Genomic DNA, 24,342 nt, shown 5'->3' with positions numbered 1-24,342 from the left:
TATTTTGTTGCAGAAAAGCGAACGCCGAAAGACCAAGAGTCAAATGAGCTAGAGCGGTGATGCTGATCAAGAATATAATCAGGGGTGTCACAGAAATCTCTTCCAACCCAAGACGGTTGGATTTTGCATTGATGCACGTAAGAACTTTAACGGATTTCGGTTGGAAATAATTTCTGTGACACCCCCGAATATAATACAAATTTACCAGGGGCAACTGCGAAAGGGTCAAAGGCAACGGCATATGACTATCGGGAAAATGGCCAAAATGCAACGGGGTAACGGGCGAAGGTACAACGGGGCAAAATATATTTTATAGAGGCAATATAGTGTTCAAAACTTTCCGACCAATTTTAAAGCTAGTATGTGTATAAAAGTATACTATTTTTATACTATAATAATAATTATGATGATTTCAGTCAGAATGTGTGCAACGCAGTGAAGAAGACGTTTCCCACCCCATAAAGTAAATATATATATATAAAGAAGAAAATTAAAAGGAAATTAATAGGAAAAAAATTAGGGGGCACTAATATTTTGTTTTTTGTGATTTTTTTTTCAACGCTTTTCCCTGATATAAAAATACGGTTATAGCACTTTGACGCGGAGGTCCACATTTTTGTACGTTTTTTATTTTCGTTTTGCCGCTTTAACCGCATTTTCCTCAGTTTGACAGCAATCTGACTCATTAAATACCACGAAGATTGAAGACCAACAATTTATTTAGAAAAAGAAACCCATTGGGCAAGAAAATAAATATTTCAAAAAATCCCGCGAGCGACCAATGTCTAATAAAGTGTCCCGAACAGAATGAGACTATTTTCACAAATTTGACATTGACAGAAACTGGTTCGTAATATCTTATTTATTTTAAATTTCAAAATGTTAAATTTCGGACTTTTTTCGAATTTTTTCAACTTTTTTTGGTTGGCAGAGTCCTAATTTAAGATTTATCATAGGCGGCGAAATGTAAACAAAACCAATTGCTGTTAACAGGCGGGTCACTAAATAGCTAAATCAGATATTTAAAAGCTAGAAAATTATTAAAGTGAATGTAATTTTTATACCCTTGCAGAGGGAATTATGATTTCAGTCAGAAGTTTGCAACGCAGTGATGGAGACGTTTCCGACCGCATAAAGTATATATATTCTTAATCAGCATCACTAGATCTCAACCTTCTAGCTTTTGTAGATTCCGAGATCTCAGCGTTCATACAGACAGTCAGACGGACATGGCTAGATCGACTCGACTTTATGGAGTCGGAAACGCTTCCTTCTAGCTGTTACATACTTTTGCACGAATACAATATACCCTTTTACTCTACGAGTAACGGGTATAAATACTCACAGTCATAACGCAAGCAATTTTATATTTTTGAAGGAATTTTTAGAAATTAAATTTATTTTATAATTTTCTGGCTTTCAAATTTAGCTATTTTTTATAATCCAAGTTAAGCAAAGTTAAGCTATGATCTATTTACTTCAAAATGAAACAAAAACTGGCCCAATTGGGTGAATATGAGCCGGAATACAGGAAAAAAAGTCAGAAATTTAACAATTTAAACTTTAAAAAACCTTTAAAAAAAAATTTGCCATCGAAAAAAAATAAGTGGTATTTTCGTGATCTAGGGCTCCAGCACTAACAGAATTTGCAATCAATTATTAGACTACACAGGAACACAAAATTAAACTTTGTGAAATTTCCACGAACCATTTCAAGTTTTCCATGATATTTGGGTGCTCCTGAGTAAAAGTCCCATACAAAATTATTTTCCATCACCTACAGGTTCCGCGGTATAGCTAAGAATATAAAAAACCGATGTTTGCCGACATTTTGAATTACAGGGCCTATATAATTGGACTAACCTTTATTATTTTCGGTAGAACCTATTCTCAATACATCACGGCATTCCTAAAAAATAGTCCCCATTGTGAACCATTGCCCATGTCTTTGGAATTCGACGCCAAAGTTGAAAATCCCCAAATTGTAGAGCTTTTTCTGATGGAAAAACAATTCTGAGGCTTAAATTTTGAATGGAAGTAATTTTAACTATTCATTGTATCTACTGTTCAATGTATGCTTTAATTTCGGTTTAAAGCGAACAAACAAATGTTAATGTTAACTGTACTTATATTTTGAACTTATAATATAAACTTTTCAAATTCAAATTTTCAACTTTTTCCTGGGGCTTAAAACAAAAATGTTTTGATGCAAATTGTTCCCCAATCAAAATTAATAATAACTGCAAAAAAAAATTTTTCAAAATATTTTTCCTTGTATTTTTTATGATTTTTTGAATGGCAAAAATAGCTATTTTCAAAAAAACATAAAAAATACAAGGAAAAATATTTTGAAAAATTTTTTTTTCAGTTATTATAAATTTTGATTGGGGAACAACTTTGCATCAAAACATTTTTGTTTTAAGCCCCAGAAAAAAGTTAAAAATTCGACTTTCGAAAAAAATTGTCTAATTTGCCCACTTTTCAAAGGGTGCTTAATGGGTTAAGAAAATTTTTGTGTCATTTAAACGGAATTGAAGTGCTCTTTCCATAGGTGCCAAAATGTTTATATTAGAAGTTCAAAATATGAGTACAGTTAACATTCAAATTTGTGAAAATACTTTTGACTAGGGTTGTACATAGAGAAATGTAAATGTTTACTCCCATTCTGTAGGATGCCTTGACTTTTTTAAAATTTGACAACATTTAGGAGTAGATAATGAAATAAAAAAAAAGGTTTTATTTGTATAATAAATCCAATAAAAAATATTCTCATGAAATCGCTTTAAACCGAAATTAAAGAATACAATAAACAATAGATTCAATGAATAGTTAAAATTACTTCCATTCAAGATTTAATCCTCAGAATTGTTTTTCCATCAGAAAAATCTCTACAATTTTGGGATTTTCAACTTTGGCGTCGAATTCCAAAGACATGGGCAATAGTTCACAATGGGGACTATTTTTTAGGAATGCCTTGATGTATTGAGAGTAGGTCCTACCGAAAATAATAAAGGTTGGTCCAATTATATAGGACACGTAATTTAAAATGTCGGCAAACATCGATTTTTTGTATTCTTAGCTATACCGCGGAACCTGTAGGGGATGGAAAATAATTTTGTATGGGACTTTTACTCAGGAGCACCCAAATATCATAGAAAACTTGAAATGATTCGTGGAAATTTTTGGCTGTGTACCTGTGCTATTAGAGCCCTATTCTCCCCTAAAAAAATGTACAATTTTTTTATGATTGATCTTTGACATATGGTTTTAGAACATCTAATTTTATTCGTAACGATTTCGGTATATAGTATAAGCATAACTTTTTACATTTGACCAACCTAATCATCAAAGCTAGAAGAAAGCAAGAAATTAGCTGCTAGTTCCTCATCCTTTTCACAGGCGAAGTAAGCTTGCAGTACAAGTGCCTCTGGGAATCCGAGTGCTTTCAGCTGTAGAAAAATCTTATATATTAACTGTTCATACGTAATAAAAACTTTTTAATACCCGTTCTATTGCGTCCTGGTCCTGGCGGTTCAGACGAATGGTTGAAACTCCAGAAGGTTGCTCCAAATCTTCAATTTCCGCTGCGTTATCTCTTTGTACCACACTTGTACCAGCAGTTGATCTTTGCGCTGCAACGGCTCCTTCCAGTTCTGATGAAAAGAGGCTTTCTATATCCGCTGGATTTGACTCCGTACGAACAGTTGAAGCGCGTGGTACTGTGTCATTCGATTCCGATTCGCTTTCAATTGGTTGATTTAACATGTTTAGGAAAGCATCCTGGTTCTCCGAAATAAGTTGTAAAAGAGCTGGGTTTGTCTGACCAATCTGTTTTGTAATAATATTATATCTTAGAATCAGATTCTTACAAATTATATTAATATTAGTGTACTCACCTGCTGCAATACTGCATGCAAAAGGTGAGGGTTTTGATATATTAAAGAACGCATTTGAAGAAACTGCGGTTGGCTACGTAAAAATTCAAAGGGATCTGAAAAGTAAATTATACAAATAATATAACATTAATAAAAGTTATTGCATTAAAGATTTTAAATCTGAAAGAACTACGATTTTTATACCCTTGTATAGGGTATTATAATTTCAGTCAGATGTTTGCAACGCAGTGAAGGAGACGTTTCCGACCACATAAAGTATATATATTCTTGATCAGCACCAATAGCCGAGTCCATCTAGCCATGTCCGTCTGTCCGTCTGTCCGTCTGTCCGTCTGTCTGTCTGTCCGTCTGTCCGTCTGTCCGTTTCTATGCGAACTAGTCTCTCAGTTTTAAAGCTATCGCTATGAAACTTTCCTGAAAGTCTTCTTTCTATTGCAGGTAGTACATATGTCGGAGCGAGCCGGATCGGACCACTATATCTTAAGGCTCCCATAGGAATATTCAAACAAATATAAGAAAATTCATTGTAACTTTGTAGGAAGTAGGCGTTTTGATTCTTGACTACTTAAAAACAAAATTTAAATAATTAGGAACGCTGAATCTGGAATCCCTGGAACTGCACCGAGTGAGCATTCTTTTATCTGCAAGGGTATATAAGCTTCGGCTGGCCGAAGGTAGCTTCCTTTCTTGTTTCTATAAAAACTGGTTAGATGGATTTAATTCAAACCTTTTGTATATTATTAAGTTATTAATAACATCGACTAATTTTTATAGCCGAACTCTATTAAAACAAGAAAAGGGAGACTAGTTTGCGTTGAAACGGACGGACGGACAGACAAAATCTAGAATTTTCTGTCAGCCTCGGACAGAAAACAGTTACGTTTTCTTCCAAAGTGTTTTCTGTTGACTGTTTTCGCCGGACACAAACCTTATTTCTGTCTGTCTATAACAGAAAAAAACAAGAAAGGAAGTTAACTTCGCCGGCCGAAGTTTATATACCCTTGCAGGTATGCCTACTTAAAATGTGGTTTTTACGTTGTAAAAAATCAAAACGTCTACTTTCTACAAAGTTACAATGGTTTTTCTATTATTTTTTGATTATTCCTATGGAAACCATAAGATATAGTGGTCCGATCCGGCTCGTTCCGACATATGTACTACCTGCAATAGGAAGAAGACTTTTGGGAAAGTTTCATCGCGATTGCTTTAAAACAGCGGTCGGCACACACATACGTTGACTTTTGTTTTATATTTGTGTGAGTAATTTGCACTGGGCAGCTCATCGATGTGTGTGTGTAGACCGCTGTTCTACAGTGTACGTGAGCGAGCAGCGGCTGGGCAGAACAAAACCTTATGCTCACTTAATATGACGCTGCCGACCGCTGCTTTAAAACTGAGGGACTAGTTGCTGATGCTGATCAAAAATATATATATTTTATGTGGTCGGAAACGTCTCCTTCACTGCGTTGCAAACATCTGACTAAAATAACAATACCCTCTGCAAAGGTATAATGAGACTTTTGCTTTCACCTCACAGAATAAGTCTTTTTATATGATCAAAAGCTATAACTGTCTCAGAATAAATGTCTTTATTGTACAATTACAATTAGCAAAGCCATCATCTTCTGAAGAATTCGCTGTTTTTGATTCTGCTTTTTATGTTACGGATACTTATCCAAAATTGGATTTATGCAGGAGTACAATTAGCAAAGACATCATCTTCTGAGGAATTCGCGGTTTTTCAGCACTAGAATTAGTACTGACTGACTTGCGTTGTATTGTGTGCACAGAATCAATACAAAAATGATTTTTTGTTAAACTAATTAATTTACCTTATATCAATATGGGTTAACATACAGAGTTTATGCCATTTTTAATGAAGATGATTCAAGCCCTAACCAATGGAACCGGTTTTCATGACCGTTTTCCATCCAATATGTTTTTATACCCTTGCAGAGGGTATTATAATTTCAGTGAGATGTTTGCAACGCAGTGTAGGAGACGTTTCCGACCACATAAAATATATATATTCTTGATCAGCATCAATAGCCGAGTCCATCCAGCCATGTCCGTGAGTCCGTCTGTCCGTTTCTATGCAAACTAGTCCGTCAGTTTTAAAGCTATCGCGATGAAACTTTCCCAAAAGTCTTCTTTCTATTGCAGGTAGTACATATGTTGGTTCGGACCACTATATCTTAAGGCTCCCATAGGAATATTTAAACAAATATAAGAAAATTCATTGTAACTTTGTAGGAAGTAGGCGTTTTGATCTTTGACAAGGGGCTGTCCCTATATTACGTAATCATCTAGGGGGGGGGGGGTTTTTGATAAATTTCCACCAAATGATTACTCTAGTGGAATTTTTTTGTTGTATGAAGAAATGATTCATGGGGGGGGGGGGGGGGTCAAAAATCGCCGAAATTGTGATTACGTAATATATGGACAGCCTCCAACTTAAAACAAGAAAGGAAGCTAGCTTCGGCAAGCCGAAGCTTATATACCCTTGCAGATCATTATATTAATTTACAAATCGCAAAAATGTTAAATTTCTTATTATTTCACATTAATTTTTCGATCGTTTCTATCCCAGCTATATGATATAGTAGTTCGATCTTTTAAAAATTAATATCGAAATACGGAAATATTTCAAAATAGTCATATCCCAGAGTAGAAGGGAATGTAATAAAAACCAACAAAGATATAATTTTTTTCCCATTAATTTCCATTTAATTTTACGACCGTTCCTATGGCAGCTATATGATATAGTGATCCGATTTAAAAAACAAAAAAACCGAAATTCAGCAATATATAAAAAAAAATATTCCCAAGAGTAGAAGGTAAAATTTCAAAAAACATCGGAGCTAGAATTTTTTTACGTTTTTTTTTTGATCCTTCCTATGGGAGCTATAAGATATAGTTGTCCGATCCGGTTGGTTCCGACATATATACTACCTGCAATAGAAATACGACTTTTACGAAAGTTTCATCCCGATAGCTTTAAAACTGAGAGACTAGTTTGCGTAGAAACGGACGGACAGACGGACAGACGGACATGGCTAGATCGACTCGTCTTGTGATGCTGATCAAGAATATATATACTTTATGGGGTCGGAAATGTCTCCTTCACTGCGTTGCAAACTTCTGACTGAAATCATAATACCCTCTGCAAGGGTATAAACAAAATTTAAATAATAGGCACGCTGAATCTGCAATCCCTGGAACTGCACCGAGTGAGCATTAAACTATAGGTGTTTGCTTTATCTGCTAGCCGAAGCTAGCTTCCTTTCTTGTTTTTTTAATATTTTTCTTTTCCGATTTGGAAAATTTTCCAAATGTCCTTATATTGCCAAATGGCAATCAATTTGATGTCTGGATATCAGGAAAAGTTAGTTTTAGTCAAATCTCATAAAATGTATCCTTCCTACCCAAGAACATCAGCGAATCGTAACGTTTTACTTAAGAAAACGGAAGTAATGCTTATATTTTTTTCGGTCTTTTTTTTACTTTTTTTCTTAAAATCTGAAAAAGTTATTGTAGACAATAACTTTGATATCCGTATCAATTTTTTGAAATTGGTGGAATACTAATCAAGATAATAAAAAACACTTTTCATATAAAAATCCCCTTTTTCCGCATATTTGTTTAAAATTAAGAACCTGTGACAAAGTGATGCTATTATTTTTTTCGTCACTGAATGTTAGACGCTTTCGCATTTCAAGTTTTCGATTTCTAAAAGATATTGATAGAGACCTCGGTGGTCACTAAAAAAAAATGTAAAAATGCGATTCTGCATAATTCCCAAAATCTTCTTTTATGTGGTGGCCGGTATACGAGTTTAAAAGCAGTATCAATCCTAATGTTTTTACAACAATCTAGAAATTGTTCAGCGTTGACGGAATGTATGCAAATTTACAAAATGGTTTAGTCCAATCTTGTTACAGCATCAATATTCAGGGATAACAACTTTCCCCTAACAAGAGTTTCTCAATTTGTCAGTAAATAAGTGTTATTTATCGAACAGATTGAAAGTGTCGACAGTTATTTACGAGCCCTGGTTGTAAATTATTTTCTCCTGGTAATAGACTTTCTAATATTTTCTCATTCGGCCCGCCCTAGCAAACTATTCCAGTCTTTTTCCCTTCACAGGCATTTTCTATTGCAGCGTGCCGAATGAGAAAATATTAGAAAGTCTATTTAATGACGAGTGTAATAATTTTTCGTCACAAATGTTGATATCAGAACTTTTGTATGTTGAAGGTGCGATCGTCACTAGTTTTTTACCTCGTTAAGAGGTGTTTTTATTTGATATCAGAAGTTTTTGTTTGTTTACATTTGCTCTCATAGGAGCTAATATATACATTTAAATTTAAATTGGTCAATCATAATTTGTAAGCCATTGTATTTAAACAAATTAAGTTAAAAAGGCGTTTAAGTATTTCAAAATACCTTTTAAACGATGTATAGCACATGTCGGTACCTTTAGTAGTGTAGAACTTACAAACTAACGAAATTTAGCTATTTTTAGCTTTTTCCCGCTAAAGTAGCGGCTTTTTCCAAAAGTCGTAGAACAAAAGATTCCTATATGGAACTCTTAAGTGCAAATTTACTGATTCCATGACCCTAAAATACAGTTCGGATACCCTCCCACAAAATTCAATACTCAGGGAGCGTTAATTGTTCGAGCTGGCAAAAGTGGCTATTTTCGAATAAAAATAACTTTTAAACGTGACTTTTTACAGTAATGTGTTATATACCAAAATTTAAGGAATCTTAAGGGCTATACAATTTAAGGTTTTAAAGAAAATCGTTAGAGCCGTTTTTGAGAAAATTAAAAAAAAGCTAAAAAAAAGTTTTAAAAAATTGTCTTTTGTTTATATTTTTTTAACTATTACATTTACACAAATTGCTTATAGAAGGCGTTTATAGCATTTAAAAATACCTTTCAAAATCGAAATGCAGCACAAGCCTGTAGCTTTAGTAGTATAGAAGTTACGGCTTTCCGAATTTTAGCTACTTATAGCTGTTTTCCCGCTAAACTAGCGAGTTTTTCCAAAAGTGGTAGAACAAAAGTTTTTTATATCGATGTGATAACCGTCATATCAAATTTTCAAAGCTTAAAAAACATGTTTTGGACAAACTGACAAGCAGAATTAAATTTTCATTTTGGGAAGACGAAGAAAATCTTATTTTGGCTATAACCTTTTAACGGAGCGTCGGATATTGACAAATGATCCCTCATTCGACGGGTATTTTCAAACGGAATACAACTAAAACATTGCGAGGGGGCATTTATCCCCACCGGCCCCAACAGCTCCAAATTTCGAAATTTTCACTTTTCCACTTTCACCGCTCCCTCTCCCAAGCCAATTGATTTTCTTAGTCTTGGTATGCAATCCTGTTAGTTTTTGCAATACCTTTCGATAGGTGTATCATTCATTATGATCGGACCATCACAGTAGATTTTCATTTCTTCGTAGTCGCCTTCGCACACTCTCCTGGTGCGCTTCGTCACTACATGGACTGCCGTCCATAGTGATTGATTATATTTATACTTTGGGAATAGTTGGATATGCAAAACAACAACAACAAACCTTTGACAACGAAGGGCGGGAACACTCTTGACCGCATATGTATGTTTATATGTTTTATGGCTGTTTTCTTTTATTTTTTCACCTTTTAAAATTAAAATTTAAAAATTAAAATTGAGCAATGTTTTTAAAAGATAAAGAGTTGCACTTTTAAAATGCTTTGACACCACAACAAGCCAAAAATTCGTTTGCTGTAATACCCCCCGAAAGTTGACAATTTTAGAGCATTTTTCCAACTTGGAGAACGAAGTTTAATTTGGGAATTGGAAACGAATTCAAATTTATCGCATCCAGCGAGGTAAATTTAAGTGCAATAATTTTGTAATTTTTGAAATGAAAGAAAGTATATAAATTCACGACTCTCATTTGGATTATAAAGTTTTGCACGACTGCAGTTAAAAAGTTTTGAAAAGAATGCACTCTTAGCAACAGTATTTACGGGATGTGCGAGGGGGGAAACGGTGTTTATTCCCAGGGATACCATTAATACCATCCGGTCTACCGTTTCAGTCTAGGAGGCTATAATTCCCTCTAAAAGTTTGCTTAGCAATAACTAGATCTTAGAGAAGATTGCTTCTCTCATGGACAATTTTATGTCGCATTCTCTAGAGTTAGCTCTGCCAGTAGCCTTATGATTCCCGGTCCTGAGGGATCTTCTAAAAAAAAGGTTTTAAAGTAATCGTTTTACAAAATGATTTTTACGCGTCAACTTCTTTCATTGGTGGTGTGAAAAATGAGAAAGTCCTGAGAACCGTTTTCCAAACTAATTTAAAGCGAACGAATTCGCTCCGGATATAGCTAGTTATTTTATAGATACATGTGCCAATTCAAAAAGCAACCAAAACCGAAATTACAATGTGGTCTTAATAGTAAATTTAAAAACTTTAAATCTTTATCATGCTAGAAAAAGTATCGAATGCACTATGGTCCAAAAGTCGATTTTTTTGGCATAAACTCTAAAAATTGAGTCACAGACTTCAAACTTTACACATTCTGTTTTTTTTACAAAGAATAGTATGCAAACAAATTTTTGAGTCTGTGCGACCTCCTCTTTTGCCTCCCATAGAAGCAAATTCATAATACTACACTGTGTTATAAAATTTAACCTTTTTTTAAATACCTCGATGAAATCTTAAAAGTCCTATTTGCTTTAAATAATCAGCGCTCTAAATGTGCTCTCGAAAAAATTTTCACACCCAAGGATTCTAAAAAAAAGGACACTAAAGTTGGAAAAATTCTGTTTTTGGCAAACTTTGAACCTATTTTGCAGACGAACGGATTCTTCGTATGTAATGTAACTCAAATCATTTAAAAAGTGCAACTCTGTATCTTTCAAACTCCACACTCACAATAATTTTTGTAATTTTTTTAACGGAATTATAAGCAAAGGAAGACATTTCCTTTTCTTTCTCTTACGAATGCTTAACAAGGAAGGATTCAAAATAACTACTTTTTTAAATTTATTTTTGATGTTTTATCATCTTTTAAGTTGTAATTGATAATTTTTACAGATATGCAATCCTAAAAAAATTAAATTTTCGATTGTTGCTGCGCCAAATATCCTAGAGATCGCTGCGAAGAAACTTTAAGGTCCCTGAATAGTGTGGAATTGCGTGAAAAGGGGGACGAACGGGGAAAAGGTGTTTATTAGCGCTGAAAAACGACATGTATATATACAAACTGGCGTACTTAGTTTTTGTGGGCAGACGTCGGGTCGTTAGTTTTATCCCACTAAATACAGGGAACAAATATTAATTTTCTATAAAAATACACATAAATTGGAAATTAAACACAGGTCGAACACTAAGATTACACATAAATGTACTATACACACTAAATATTACATACCTTGATCTTTCATTTCCATAATTTACTTAATTTAGTCGGGACAAAGAAGTTGTATTTTTTTGCACAAACGTAAAGAAAATATTATGGCGCCAATTTCTTAGTCCTAAGCAGCTGATCGATTGTGTACTTTTGAAAGCTCATAAAAAGCGTTAGTGTAGCTTTTAAAGCTTTTTTTTTTAAGTTTGTATATATATGATCTATTAACTTTAAGAATTTAAAATAAAAAATACAAAACATTAACATAAAAATTTCGACTTTATGCCAAAAAATCGGCCGCTCGGACCATAGTGGAATGGATGGTTGCAATTTTGCCCATTTTGATATGTATTGTCCTGAGTAGAGTTTTAAAAGAATCGATGTTAGTATCGATATTATGCATATATCAATGTTTATCGGACACATCGAATTTTTTTATTGGAGAGTAACAAACAGAATAATTCAGAAATTTTGCATTATGGTTTGTTTTTAAGGACCAAAATAGCTTTACAAAGAATATCATTAAACGTAGGGGAAAACAAGAGAGAAGACGAGTGCCCCACTGTGCGAGGGACACTGCTTGAATTCCATTATTTGCTCATAACTTTTCAACGTATTCGATTTGAAAAATTTGTTCTACAATTTGATAGGTATAAAGAAACCAGGGACCGTAACAGTTATAAGTTTTATTTTAAAAATCACACTTTAACAGTTATTTTCTAATTTTTAAAGTAAAACTCAAAGAATAACTGTTATTGTTTGAGTTTTATAATAAAAGTTGACAAATAACAGTTATTCGTCGTGATCAAAAATAAAATTCAAACTTAATTTATGGCGATTTTGTGGGTGAAATAAATTTAAAACGAGGACGGAAGCTAACTTCGGCAATCCGAAGTTTTAATACCCTTGCAGATTTCACTAATGAAAACTTGACTAAAATAGCAAAATATTCTATAATTGAAAAAAATAAAAATTTTTAAATTTTTCACCCTATTGTTCCTATGGGAGCTATATGATATAGACGTCCGATTGGCACGCGCTTTTATCCTGATCAAGGTACGCACAAAAAAATACGATTTGGAAAGTTTCATGGGAATAGCTTATATTTTGCGCGAAATATCCTGAAAAACGTCAAATTTTGACCGATTTCACCCTATTGTTCCTATGGGAGCTATAAGATATAGACGTCCGATCGGCACGCGCTTTTACCCTGATCAAGGTATGCGTAAAAGAATAAGATTCATGTCAAAAGCTCTTACACTGAGCGAAATATCTTCATTTTGTGCAAGCAATATCCGATTGTTCCTATGGGAGCTATAGGATATAGACGTCCGATCGGGTCGGCTTTCAAACTTGATCTGCGTACACATGTTTTAGGACGACTGTGAAAGTTTCAAGGCTCTAGCTTTTAAACTGAGCTCGCAAACGGTATTGAAACAGACGGACAGACGGACATGGCTATATCGACTCCCCTATTGATCCTGATCAAGAATATATATACTTTATGGGGTCGGAAACGTCTCCTTCACTGCGTTACAAAATTATGACCAAAATTATAATACCCCCGCAAGGGTATAAAAATATAGTTATAAAATATGCGCGGTTGCCTTTTTTAACAATTTTTAGTAAATTACATAAAACACGATTAGCATGTTTTTATACCCTTGCAGAGGGTATTATAATTTTGGTCAGAAGTTTGTAACGCAGTGAAGGAGACGTTTCCGACCACATAAAGTATATATATTCTTGATCAGGATCAATAGGGGAGTCGATATAGCCATGTGCGTCTGTCCGTCTGTATGTCTGTTTCAATACCGCTTGCGAGCTCAGTTTAAAAGCTAGCGCCTTGAAACTTTCACAGTCGTCCTAAAACATGTGTACGCAGATCAAGTTTGAAAGCCGACCCGATCGGACGTCTATATCCTATAGCTCCCATAGGAACAATCGGATATAGCTTTCACAAAAATGAAGATATTTCGCTCAGTGTAAGAGCTATTGGCATGAATCTTTCCAAATCGTATTTTTTTGTGCGTACCTTGATCAGGGTAAAAGCGCGTGCCGATCGGACGTCTATATCTTATAGCTCCCATAGGAACAATAGGGTGAAATCGGTCAAAATTTGACGTTTTTCAGGATATTTCGCGCAAAATATTAGCTATTCCCATGAAACTTTCCAAATCGTATTTTTTTGTGCGTACCTTCATTAGGGTAAACGCGCGTGCCGATCGGGCGTCTATATCCTATAGCTCGCATAGGAACAATAGGGTGAAAAATTTTAAAATTTTATTTTTTCAATTATAAAATATTTTGTTGTTTATTAATTCATGTTGCTAGTCTAGTCAAGTTTTAATTCGTAAAATCTGCAAGGGTATTAAAACTTCGGCTTGCCGAAGTTAGCTTCCGTCCTCGTTTTTAATTATTTCATTTTGTGAAACATGTCAAGGGAATAACTGTAATACATAAAAATCAACAAATAACAGTTATTTTTAGAGTTTTATTATAAAAATCAAAAAATAAAAATCATTACGGATTTGTAAACTACATTAGCTAATAAAAATAGTGGTGTATTAAAAAATTTTTTTGGACCTTTCTAAGTGCGTGATTTTTTTTGTATGAAAAATTTACAATAACAGTTATTTTCGGTCCCTGAAAGAAACACAACAAAATTTTTACTTTTTTGAAATCTTTACAAATGTGGGCGGCAAACACCTTTTAGATCGTTAAAGGCGATTGTGGGCGTTAGAAGGCAATTTCATATCCTTGGATGAGAATTTCTATCCTTTTGAGAATCGTTTATGCGATTTGGGCTCAAAGATAAAATAAAAAGGGCTCTGAGATTAAAATATCAAAAAATAGCGAAATAGGAATAGCGAAAGATTGAACATTCGTTTTCGTAGTACCACAAACAAAGTTTTGGATACAGCTATCAACATGCTGAAACAAAATATCCGACAACCCTAAATGTTTTACTTTCTGCAAACGAAAAAAATGCCGCTGGGGTAGCTGTGCTTAGGTATGGGAATTCCGGGTCGAATTGGAATTTGTAGGTTATAATCAGTAATAGTCAATCGGAATTTCGTCCAAAAGAATTTCCGCGTCACTCCCGATTAGAACAGCATAGTTACCTGAATTAGATTCGGGCGGACGATCGACAGATGATCCGGACACAGTTTGAGGTCCGGAAGGGACTACGCTAGGATTTGTGGATTCATCTACAACATTATATATAGCTTCCTCCTCAACGGGTATGCCATTAATGAGGTACTCAACGGCTCTTTCCGGGTTGTTGTAGCTGGCGGCCATCGCACGTTCCACCTGCTCGCGTGGGTAACCCATTTCCACCATTGACAGAACAGTTTGGTTGTACTCGTCACCCATTATCAAGTTAGATTCTGCGCGAGATTGTAAGGAAGCATTGGCCAACTCGCCGATTAAGTCGTTACTGGATATAGGTCTTGAAACTGTAACTGCTGTTTCACTTGCTACATCTGATGACTGCACCTCCGTATTCGCAGTCGCAGGGGAATTACTAGCTTTAGTATTTTCGGGAGCCTTTGAATCCTTTAAATCGTTGGCGCTTGTCAATTTGTCAGTTTCCTTCGGCCGATTTTGACTAGGCTTTGAGCCGGATGAATCGCGTGTCAACATCACTACTATGAACTTTTTTTCATCAACATTGTATGAACCAACGGTACGCTCATCGGTCAATATGACGCCAGCATATATCAGTTTCTGCTTTTCGGCAACATACTCAGCGCCGCGTTCGTCGAATATTTTTTTCTTCAGTTCCAAAACCTTTAAAAAAAGCATTTTTGTATTATGGCATCAAACTATTTTATGCATACATAAATATTCGCAAAAATGTAATTCTTTACTGATATTACATATATACATACATATGAGTAATATATGCACATATAAATAACACGTACCGTTTTTTCCGGAGCAAACTCAATGGTAAAAGTTTGCTGTTGAAGGTTTTTTATTGTAATAATCATGTTGTGATTTAGATGAAAAGAATCTTAATTAAAGGTACATAAACATATGTAGACTTTTAACTCAGGTTTACTTCGCGCAAAAATGATTTGTCATTAGAGTGACCGCACTTGGACTGACAAATTAACCCACTTCTTTTTAAAAATATACCAAAGTGTCAGTCCTAAGTAATTTAAAAAAAAACAGCATACACACTAGACTGGTTCGATTTGTTTGTTAAATCGTGGGGGATGTAATCTAGGAAGAAAAAAGTTATAAATCGTTTAAGCGTCAAAGCGGCAACCCTTTGAAAAAATATCAAAATAGCCGTTAAACATTTATCAAATTCAATTTATCCACTTTTGTTTGTGCTTTCTAAACCTTTTTTCAATACTGTTAGTTTGAGTAACAGTAACAGATTTTATTATATTTTTTAAAAAAATATAACGAAAAACTAGTATGTTTCTCATGCAAATGCATGACAATATGTCTTAGAATGGAGCAAAGATTGTGTTTCGCCCAAACAATTTATAAATTTTTTCGCGTCTAAGCAAATGTTCCACTCAGATATTTTTCTTGCAAATGCGGAGGGTCAAACGTGGATTAAAAGTTATCATTTATTTGGAAATATTGCTTAGAATTGTCAATAGATTCCCCGCCCTTCATTTTGCAGATTACCAAATCGACCCACCCTAATAACTTGTGCACACAGAGGTGGCTTTCGCTGAAGCGACATTTGGTCGCTTCAGCGATTTTTTCTAAATAAGAAATCAATGTGGTAGAAAGAGACGGGGAGCGTCACTTCAACTCTGCTTCCAGTATTTCAGCACTTTTTTGGGAAGGAATGCATTTGCACTACAATGACCCAAAAAAATATAAGGAAATTGTTATTGGTGCACAAACATAGAGCCTTGCAACGGCTCGGAACTCGGAAAATGATTTTATTGTGCAAAGAAGTATTGCAACGCAGTTTTGTAGGGAAAGATCAACCTCCAGCGTCCTATTGGCGGTAATTCTCTTGTCGTCACTTTTGGTCCAAAAATAGTTTTCACTATGCGTTTGCCAAATTGCAATTCGATTTGAGTTTTAATTCTGTCATTTTCAGGCAAAACTGAATTTGCATGGCAAATTTTGCAAGTCCTCTTCCTTCGGTTTAGGGAGTAGTTTGTACCGCCGATAAGTTGTGCTCCTAGGCGAGTCTCTGTCGGGATAAAGTTTCGCTTACATTTGAAACAGCGATTTTAAGGGTCTGTGTGCAAAAGGTATTATGGACACTATGCTTAAAAGCACACTAAAATTAATTAAATTTATAAAAATAAATATTTATTATTGAAATTAATCAGAACAAAGAATAGCTTCTATTCACGGAGACCATCCGATAGCAGATGCGACGGCAAAAATAACTACGCCTTATAGCCTCTTCCTACCGGGTCCTTAATAGGGTCTTCCCACAGAGCTCCATCCACCATCTACCATCCCTTGAACGGTTAAGGTTTTGCCGTTCCGAAAATTAACCAGGTAGTCTGCCATCCAATTTTGACGGACTTTGACGGGCTCTTTTATGCGATAGTTAGGCGATGTTTTTTCGATGCAACTCTGAATTCTTCTTCTTGACTGTGAAAAATGGAACGATGACTGGAAGAACAAATCAAATCGATGGCGGGAAAAAATTTAATAATGCATAAGCTCATTGTTTTTTGGCTATTGTTGAAGTGTTTATAGTTAGTTATGAGCGGAAAAGCATTTGCAAACAGGTTGCTATGAGTGGGCCAAAATGTATATATGCTCTTCTGCATACGAAAACATCAATGTTTGCAGCAAAGACTCCGAATATGCTCTGCACTTCGTAAATAATAACTAATATTAATTAAACGTGTACTATGTACTCCTATAAAGTTCCAAAGTTGTTATAAATTACCAAAACAGCAGAGACTTGGGGTTGTTTACAAATTCGCTATATTAATATTGATTAATAGAGCGGATTGTGGGGTACTGGAGGTTAGGCTCAGTCAGCAATGTGTATGCATACTCGTTATAAGATATGATATAAAAGCTCAGATTTGTTTTAAACTATTATCTTATGCTATTTATTCTGCAATAAGATTAGAAGAACACCATTTTACGACAGTTTTGAAGAGTTAAAATCCCCTTCGTTTAGTTGAGTTACGCAACTGCTCTGTGGATGGAAACGCTATGGGAACACGAATTTCACATTTGTCAAAAATCATAGCCGTTTAACACGAATGGACTTTATGAGAAGAGGCTATTAATTAATCTAAACGACAAATAATCACAGAGTGCTGTTGGGGCACAGAATTGTGATGTAAAGGCAAATATGGCGTGCTTTGATTATTTCATCAGCTGTTTGGGTATAAGTCAACGGCAAAGTCGTGATTCCGTTTATTCCTCTTAGGGGCTGTCCATATATTACGTAATCACCTAGGGGGGGGGGGGAGGGGGTCATTGAAATGATTATGTTTGATTACATGAGGAGGGGGGGGGGGTCTTGCACAATGATTACGTAATCATTTTATATGAATTTATTTAAAAACTTTTTCCCTTTAATTATATCTACAAACTTAGAGAGGAAAGCAGAGAAACATTTTTTTAGTGGCTGGGCGGCGAAAAAGAGAATGTTTAGTGGTTCAATTACACGAAGGACGCGAAGACCTGGAATGGCTTGACGAAGAACAACATGGAGATAATTTCAGCGTAGACGAACTGAATGTGTCATACCAAGGACTTTATCTGTTCGAGAAATGTTAGCCTGCACTCGAGAAACCGGCCTTAAAACATAAACAGGGCTGCACATTTATAAAAATTTTTGGGGCCTTTAAAAAATCTATTAATCGAGAGCTAAAGGGTAGGATGATAACAATCTTCAGGTAAAGATAGTGGAGTACGACTATCTTCAGCATCGCTACTATCAAAAACAAAGATTAATAGATACACATTAAATTCAGAGCCAGAGGGTATATAGGAGCAAGTTAGAAAAAAAGTTCGTTTTTGGGAAAGATATTTTTACGGAAATAAATTTAATACAAGATAAATCAGAAGTATCAACAAGCTCAGAAGTTAAATTGGATTTGACTCCAATAAGAACACATCCACATCTACACATCTATATATTGTATTCGTGCAAAAGTATGTAACAGCTAGAAGGAAGCGTTTCCAACCCCATAAAATATAAATATTTCTGATCAGGGTCACTAGCCGAGTCAATCTAGCCATGTCCGACTGTCCGTCTGTCTGTCTGTCCGTATGAACGCTGAGATCTCCTACAAAAGCTAGAAGGTTAAGATTTTCCACACATATTCTTGGCCTTTCTACGCACCGCAAGTTTATTTCAGCCGAGCGCCACGCCCCCTCTAAAATTTTGATGAGTGACGGGTATTAGATAGTCGGGACACCAACCCGACTATAGCGTTCTCTCTTGTTTTTTTTATATTGCTTACTTTTTTTTATTAACAATTTTGTGGGGTTTTTATTCGTGAAAATTTTAACTTTTTTCAATCACTCATCCTTTTGCAAAAAATCATTATATCGCAAAAAACCTACGTGTGTCGGTAGCTGTTGATGTATATAAACTAACCAAACTTGATTTTTTGTTCTAGATCAAAAATTAAGGACGTTAGCTGTACGGCCATGGACTCCCTTCAACAAAAAAGGGCCTACGAAGAATTGCTGCACAGCCGCCATTTTGTTTTCGATTTATTTTGTACTTCGCATTTAATATTATAAAACCTACTTTACAAATTTTCGATTTGCTTCTTCATTGGCAAAAAAATTCCGTTTCCAGAAATTCCGTTTTTTTTTCCAGTTACTCAGATGTTCCTTTTTAAAACAATGTACATTTTAGATGCTTTCGTATTATTTTGGCATTAATTTTTTGATCAATTAAAATTCAAGGAAAATATAATTTTGTTCCTATTAATTTCCATTTTATTTTTAAATTGAATTCGAAATTCAGAAATATTTAAAAAAAAACATTCCCAAGAGTAGAAGGTAATATTTAAAAAGCTACGTTACGTTTTACGTTTTTTTCCTTCCCTTCCTATGTGAACTATAAGATATAGTTGTCCGATCCGGACGGTTCCGACATATATACTACTTGCAATAGATAAAGGACATTCCGATAGCTTGAAAACTGAGAAACGGACGGAAAGACGGCCTAATGATGCTGATCAAGAATATATATTCTTTATGGGGTCGGAAACGTCTCCTTCACTGCGTTGCAGTTATCTGACTGAAATTATAATACCCTCTGCAAGGGTTCGAAAAATGTAAGCCGGCCGTCGAGATATCTTCCCTAAGTGTGTAAAGTCCTAAGTGACAAAGCTTCAGCAGCAACAGCAGAGGCATATATAGGTCAGCACTTATGGGGCCAGTCAGCTGTTATAGGGGGGTGTCACAGAAAGCCCTTTCAACCAAATTTCCCCCCAAAAGCAAATCTCGGTGTCACAGAAACCGTTTAAAAATCAAGTACACGATTTTAAACCAACAGAATAGTAGGTCTTGAAGCAAATGTTCATAAAATCAGAGCAAATTTACTCCGAAACTCTTAGAAAACCCTACAGATTCTGTGACACCTTCGGTTTTAATGGGTTGGTTTCCAAACCGGTATAAACCGTTACTCGTGGAGTAAAAGGATACAATCGGGGGTGTCACAGAAAACCATTCCAACCGATTTTGACGTAATTTTTGACGGTTTCTAAAACCCCCGTATTTTGCCGGACGTTTTGATAAAATTACCCAACTTACAAATGTTTCCCAAAAATATAACTTTATTTAAGACAACTCTAATGAATTTTATGAACTACCTGCATACTACGATTTTTATACTTACTTCGGTTTATATTTAAAAATATGCTTTTTATAAAACCTCTCGAAAAAATTAGCTTAAAAAAATTCGTCGGCAAACCGTCTACCTGGCAGTGTTGCCATTTAGCTAGAACTTTAAAATACCAAATTTGTCCAAATTTCGGAGTTAGTTATCGAAATGTTGTGTTAACGAATTATTCATTCAAAAGTACTTAGTATTAAAAATAAAATTTATTTCAGGTAAAAGATGTAGTTATTGAGAAAGTTAGCATCACTGTCGTGAAAGAAATATACGTAAAAAAGTACAACATTTTTGTTTATTATTAATTTAAACTAATAAACGGTGCTAATTCTCAGGGGTAAACATAGGTCACCAGCGCAAGACGCCATATTCTTGCGATTCATTCGCGATAATATCGACATTGCCAAAGGATTTACTCAGGGCGACCGCATTCTTGGACCTGGCCAATGAATTAAATCCCCATGGACTACCATGTAAAACCGCTTGTAAGGACCGCCTCTGCGTCCTAGCCTCTCGCAGTTTATGCCATCGCAAATACTCTAGAGCATTTTGGTTCGCTTTTAAATCTCTTGCCAACTTATAAATGTAAATAAACCGCAGCCGCGGAAAACCGCTGTTCAGGGCTGCAATGTGTAGCCTGGCGGGTAATTCAAATTTTTAATTTTTTTCTTTTATTGTGTACAATATGCGCTTTAAACATATATTCTTTTTTTAATTTTGCAAGAAAAACATAAATTAAGTTTAAAAGTTATTGGAAAATAGTCCGTTTTTCGGTAAATTTTCCGAAAAAAAGGAAATCTCTCTCTTTTGGTCGGTTGGTTTCTAAACCAACCGTCCCCAAATCCGTCGACGGATTCTGTGACACCCCCGATAGAAACGGCTTATTTTGTTTTAAAAGGTTTTGCAGAGGGTATTATAATTTTGGTCAGAAGTTTGTAACGCAGTGAAGGAGACGTTTCCGACCCCATAAAGTATATATATTCTTGATCAGGATCGATAGGGAAGTCGATATAGCCATGTCCGTCTGTTCGTCTGTCCGTCTGTTTCAATACCGTTTGCGAGCTCAGTTTAAAAGCTAGCGCCTTGAAACTTTCACAGTCGTCCTAAAACATGTGTACGCAGATCATATAGCTCCCATAGGAACAAAAGGGTGAAAAATTTAAAATTTTTATTTTTTTCAATTATAGAATATTTTGTTGTTTATTAATTCATGTTGCTATTTTAGTCAAGTTTTCATTAGTGAAATCTGCAAGGGTATTAAAACTTCGGCTTGCCGAAGTTAGCTTCCGTCCTCGTTTTGTTTTAAAACTGTTTCAACAAAAACGGTCATTTGACTTTTTATACCTACGTGTTTAAACACATCATATGTTCTATACACGAAAAATTTAAATTTAATTTTAAAATAATTTGTTTTTTTATTTATAAAAATCTTAAAAAAAGAGTTTTTTGGATATTATAATTGGCTTATAATATATATATTTGCAGTTATACAAAAAGCAATGAGAAGATGAAGATGGTTTACTAGTATAACACTATCTCTTAGGGCCGGTTTCTCGAGTCCCTGTTAAAGTCCTTGATAGCTATCTGTCCGAAAAACTTAAAGACCAGATAAACTGTTCGTAAAAGCAAATCGGTTTTCTCAACTCCTTTAATTTATCTGAACGAAAAACAATTACAGAGTGCTCTTAGAGCACAGAATGTGCTGTAAAGCGCAAAAAATTGTGTGCTTTGGCGTTCTATCAGCTGTTTGGGTATAATTCAAGGGAAATTAGCTGTTGTTTTATCGAGCCGAAAACGCTTGACAGGGACTCCGAGTCCCTGTTAAAGTTAGCTCTCACATTGATGCCCGAGAAAGCTAAAATGACTAAGCAGGGACTTTATCTGGTCGAGAAATGTTAGCCGGCACTCGAGAAACCGGCCCTTAGACGCCTTATCAAACAAAATAAAAACCGCGGGTTCTTCAGAAAATTATGGTCATTGTATATATTTACTCGTATAACACCATCACTTAGAGGCTTTGTATTTCAAGACTTAAAACCGTGCAAAAGTATGTAACAGGGAGAAGGAAGCGTGTCCGACCCTAGAAAGTATATATATTCTTGATTAGGGTCACTAGCCGAGTCGATATAGCCATATGCGTCTGTCTGTCCGTATGAACGCAGAGATCTTGGAAACTACAAAAGGTTGAGATTTCCCACACATATTCTTGGGCGCCACGCCCCCTCTAACGCCCACAATCGCCCACTAACGATTTTAAAATGTGTCTGGCGCCCACACCTTTAAAGATTTCCGAGAAGTTTAAATGCAATTTTTTTGTGTATATTTATACTTATCGAAATGTAGAAGACATTTTTCAAATCGGATCATTCATTAAAAAGTTATGCGCAATCAAAAAAATTGTATGTATCCATCTCCCTCGCACTCCCTTTAGCTGAGTGACGGGTATTAAATAGTCGGGACACAAACCCGACTATAGCGCTGTCTCTTGTTTGCATTGTAGTTGTGCTGTGTCTTTGCGTTCGTCTTTCGTGGAATTTTTGTTCTTTTTTATTTTCATGTAATTTACACGTAATAATCAAAACTAACGGATTAATATTTGTGAGCGGATAAGAAACCGACGGCGTGGATTCTTTGGAATTTGGAATTTCACGCGTCTTTTTCATCTTTTGGCCGCTGGCAATCAAAACGTAACGAAACAACGTGAAGTGCAATCAAAAGGTAACGAAACAACGAAAAGTGCAATTAAAACGTAACGAAACAACGTGAAGTGCAATCAAAACGAGCGAGACAGGCAGAGCGAGCGTAAGAGCGTAAGAAAATGAGTTTTAAGAGTTTTCTGGATTTTTTAGGGGGAAAGCAACATTTTCATCTGACAACACTTCTTTACTTCGTCTGTTCTTGCATTCCTAGTGACTCGTTCGCTCAAAAAGGTTGTTGTCTAGGGTAAATTGTGGAATGACTGCCTCCCATAGCTGACACACCCACATATACATATATACTTTATAGGGTCGGCAATGCTTCCTTCGTTAGATACTTTTGCACGAATACAATATACCCTTTTACTCTACGAGTAACGAGTAACCAAAAAATTCCCATTAATAGGTATTTGCGTACATTAATAACATAGATCGTTTTCTTTGGTTCTGTGCTAAACGTGGAATAAATAACAACTTTATGCTCGCCGTGAAAAGTCACAATTATATTTCAAAAAACGTAAAAAAGTTTAAAAGCACTTCAGGACATGGTTCTCGCTCTCATTCATGTAGACTTCTATTGTCATGCGCACGGAGTCGAGCTTTCCATGCAAAAGAACCCGAACCTAAACTCTTATAAAAAAATGTATTCGACGTGTTTTCATTGCCATAAGTAGCTCGATATTAACTTATACGAACGTATTGTTTTAAGAATAAATTTGTTTTGAACTAAAATATAGCTTTTTTTTTTTTGTATAATTCAAAGGAAAGACCTAAACTTGTTACAATAACTATACATGCACTTTTGCAAGGCCGTTTACAAGCAGATAGAACCTTAACTATTATGTTTTTCATATCAGTTTGGTCTTTTCATAATTCTTTTGAGCACTCCGGCAGCTGCAACCTTAGTGTGCCTGTATTATTAAATACATAAACATAAATTTTCGGTGCTCAAAAAAAAAACAGTTTAAAAATTAAAAATGTGTAATTTATCAGATATACGAAAATTTAACAAACAAAACAAAGTCTAACCTTTGAAGATTAAAGTACGACTTTATTCGACGAAAAATGTATTATCTTTCTCAGTTCGAAAAAAAATCAGAATTGCTTTTAATCTTTAATGTTGTAGAAAATATAACGTTGGTGTAAAACGAGATTGGTGTTGTACAACTTTATATATTATTTATTTATACAAAAACAAGTTTTTATATGCATGTACTTACAAAAATGTGTATGTTCATATATATTTAATATTACATAATCTTGTTTGATATCACATATAAGGGTGCGACATCATATGAAAAATAAAACTGTCTTTTTCTGAATCCCAATTGCAGATATGGCGAGCATAGTTCTTATAGCTTGTCTGGCTGTATTGGGTCTAATTATTGCTATCGCTCTTTTTCTGGCTGGCGGATACTTGTGGTGGAGGCATAAAAGATCCCAATTACAGTTTATTGAACCAAATGAAGACGAAGAATCTAGTAGCTATAGTCTTAGGTAAGTTGAAGTCCGATGAAATT

General features: G+C 35.1%; 2 protein-coding genes across 5 annotated transcripts in view; one reads left to right on the top strand and one right to left on the bottom strand.

Annotated features, from left to right (window-relative positions):
- Positions 1-3,258: 3,258 nt before the first annotated feature.
- On the bottom strand, positions 3,259-15,419 carry Rad23 (UV excision repair protein Rad23). Its single transcript, XM_017144813.3, has 5 exons — positions 15,241-15,419; positions 14,434-15,103; positions 3,897-3,991; positions 3,505-3,828; positions 3,259-3,449 (listed from the first exon to the last, which is right to left on the bottom strand). Exons 1-5 carry the CDS (start codon positions 15,304-15,306, stop codon positions 3,339-3,341), a joined length of 1,266 nt encoding a protein of 421 aa, XP_017000302.2. The 5' UTR covers positions 15,307-15,419; the 3' UTR covers positions 3,259-3,338.
- Positions 15,420-23,038: 7,619 nt separating this feature from the next.
- Positions 23,039-24,342, top strand: part of Syt7 (Synaptotagmin 7) — a 30,711-nt gene continuing 29,407 nt past the window's right edge. The window contains exons 1-2 of one of the 4 annotated variants that reach the window (XM_070218009.1): positions 23,039-23,056; positions 24,157-24,319. In XM_070218009.1, the coding sequence (XP_070074110.1) occupies positions 24,159-24,319 (161 nt within the window). In that variant the 5' untranslated portion in view covers positions 23,039-23,056; positions 24,157-24,158. Of the gene's footprint in view, positions 23,057-23,499; positions 23,890-24,156; positions 24,320-24,342 lie in introns of those variants that run through there. The other 3 variants (XM_070218007.1, XM_044395357.2, XM_070218008.1) reach the window with 3 other exon arrangements.

This window comes from Drosophila takahashii, chromosome 4 (assembly GCF_030179915.1).
Source record: "Drosophila takahashii strain IR98-3 E-12201 chromosome 4, DtakHiC1v2, whole genome shotgun sequence".
Lineage (NCBI taxonomy): Eukaryota > Metazoa > Arthropoda > Insecta > Diptera > Drosophilidae > Drosophila > Drosophila takahashii.
This window is presented reverse-complemented; position numbering and strand designations above follow the sequence as displayed.

Coding starts and splice junctions, on each gene's coding strand:
- Rad23 (XM_017144813.3), bottom strand. CDS start 15,306: ATGATTATTACAATAAAAAACCTTCAACAGCAAACTTTTACCATTGAG. Junction 3,992..14,433: donor TCCGCCCGAATCTAATTCAG/GTAACTATGCTG, acceptor TTTACTTTTCAG/ATCCCTTTGAATTTTTACGT. Junction 3,450..3,504: donor ACCAGGACGCAATAGAACGG/GTATTAAAAAGT, acceptor ATTTTTCTACAG/CTGAAAGCACTCGGATTCCC.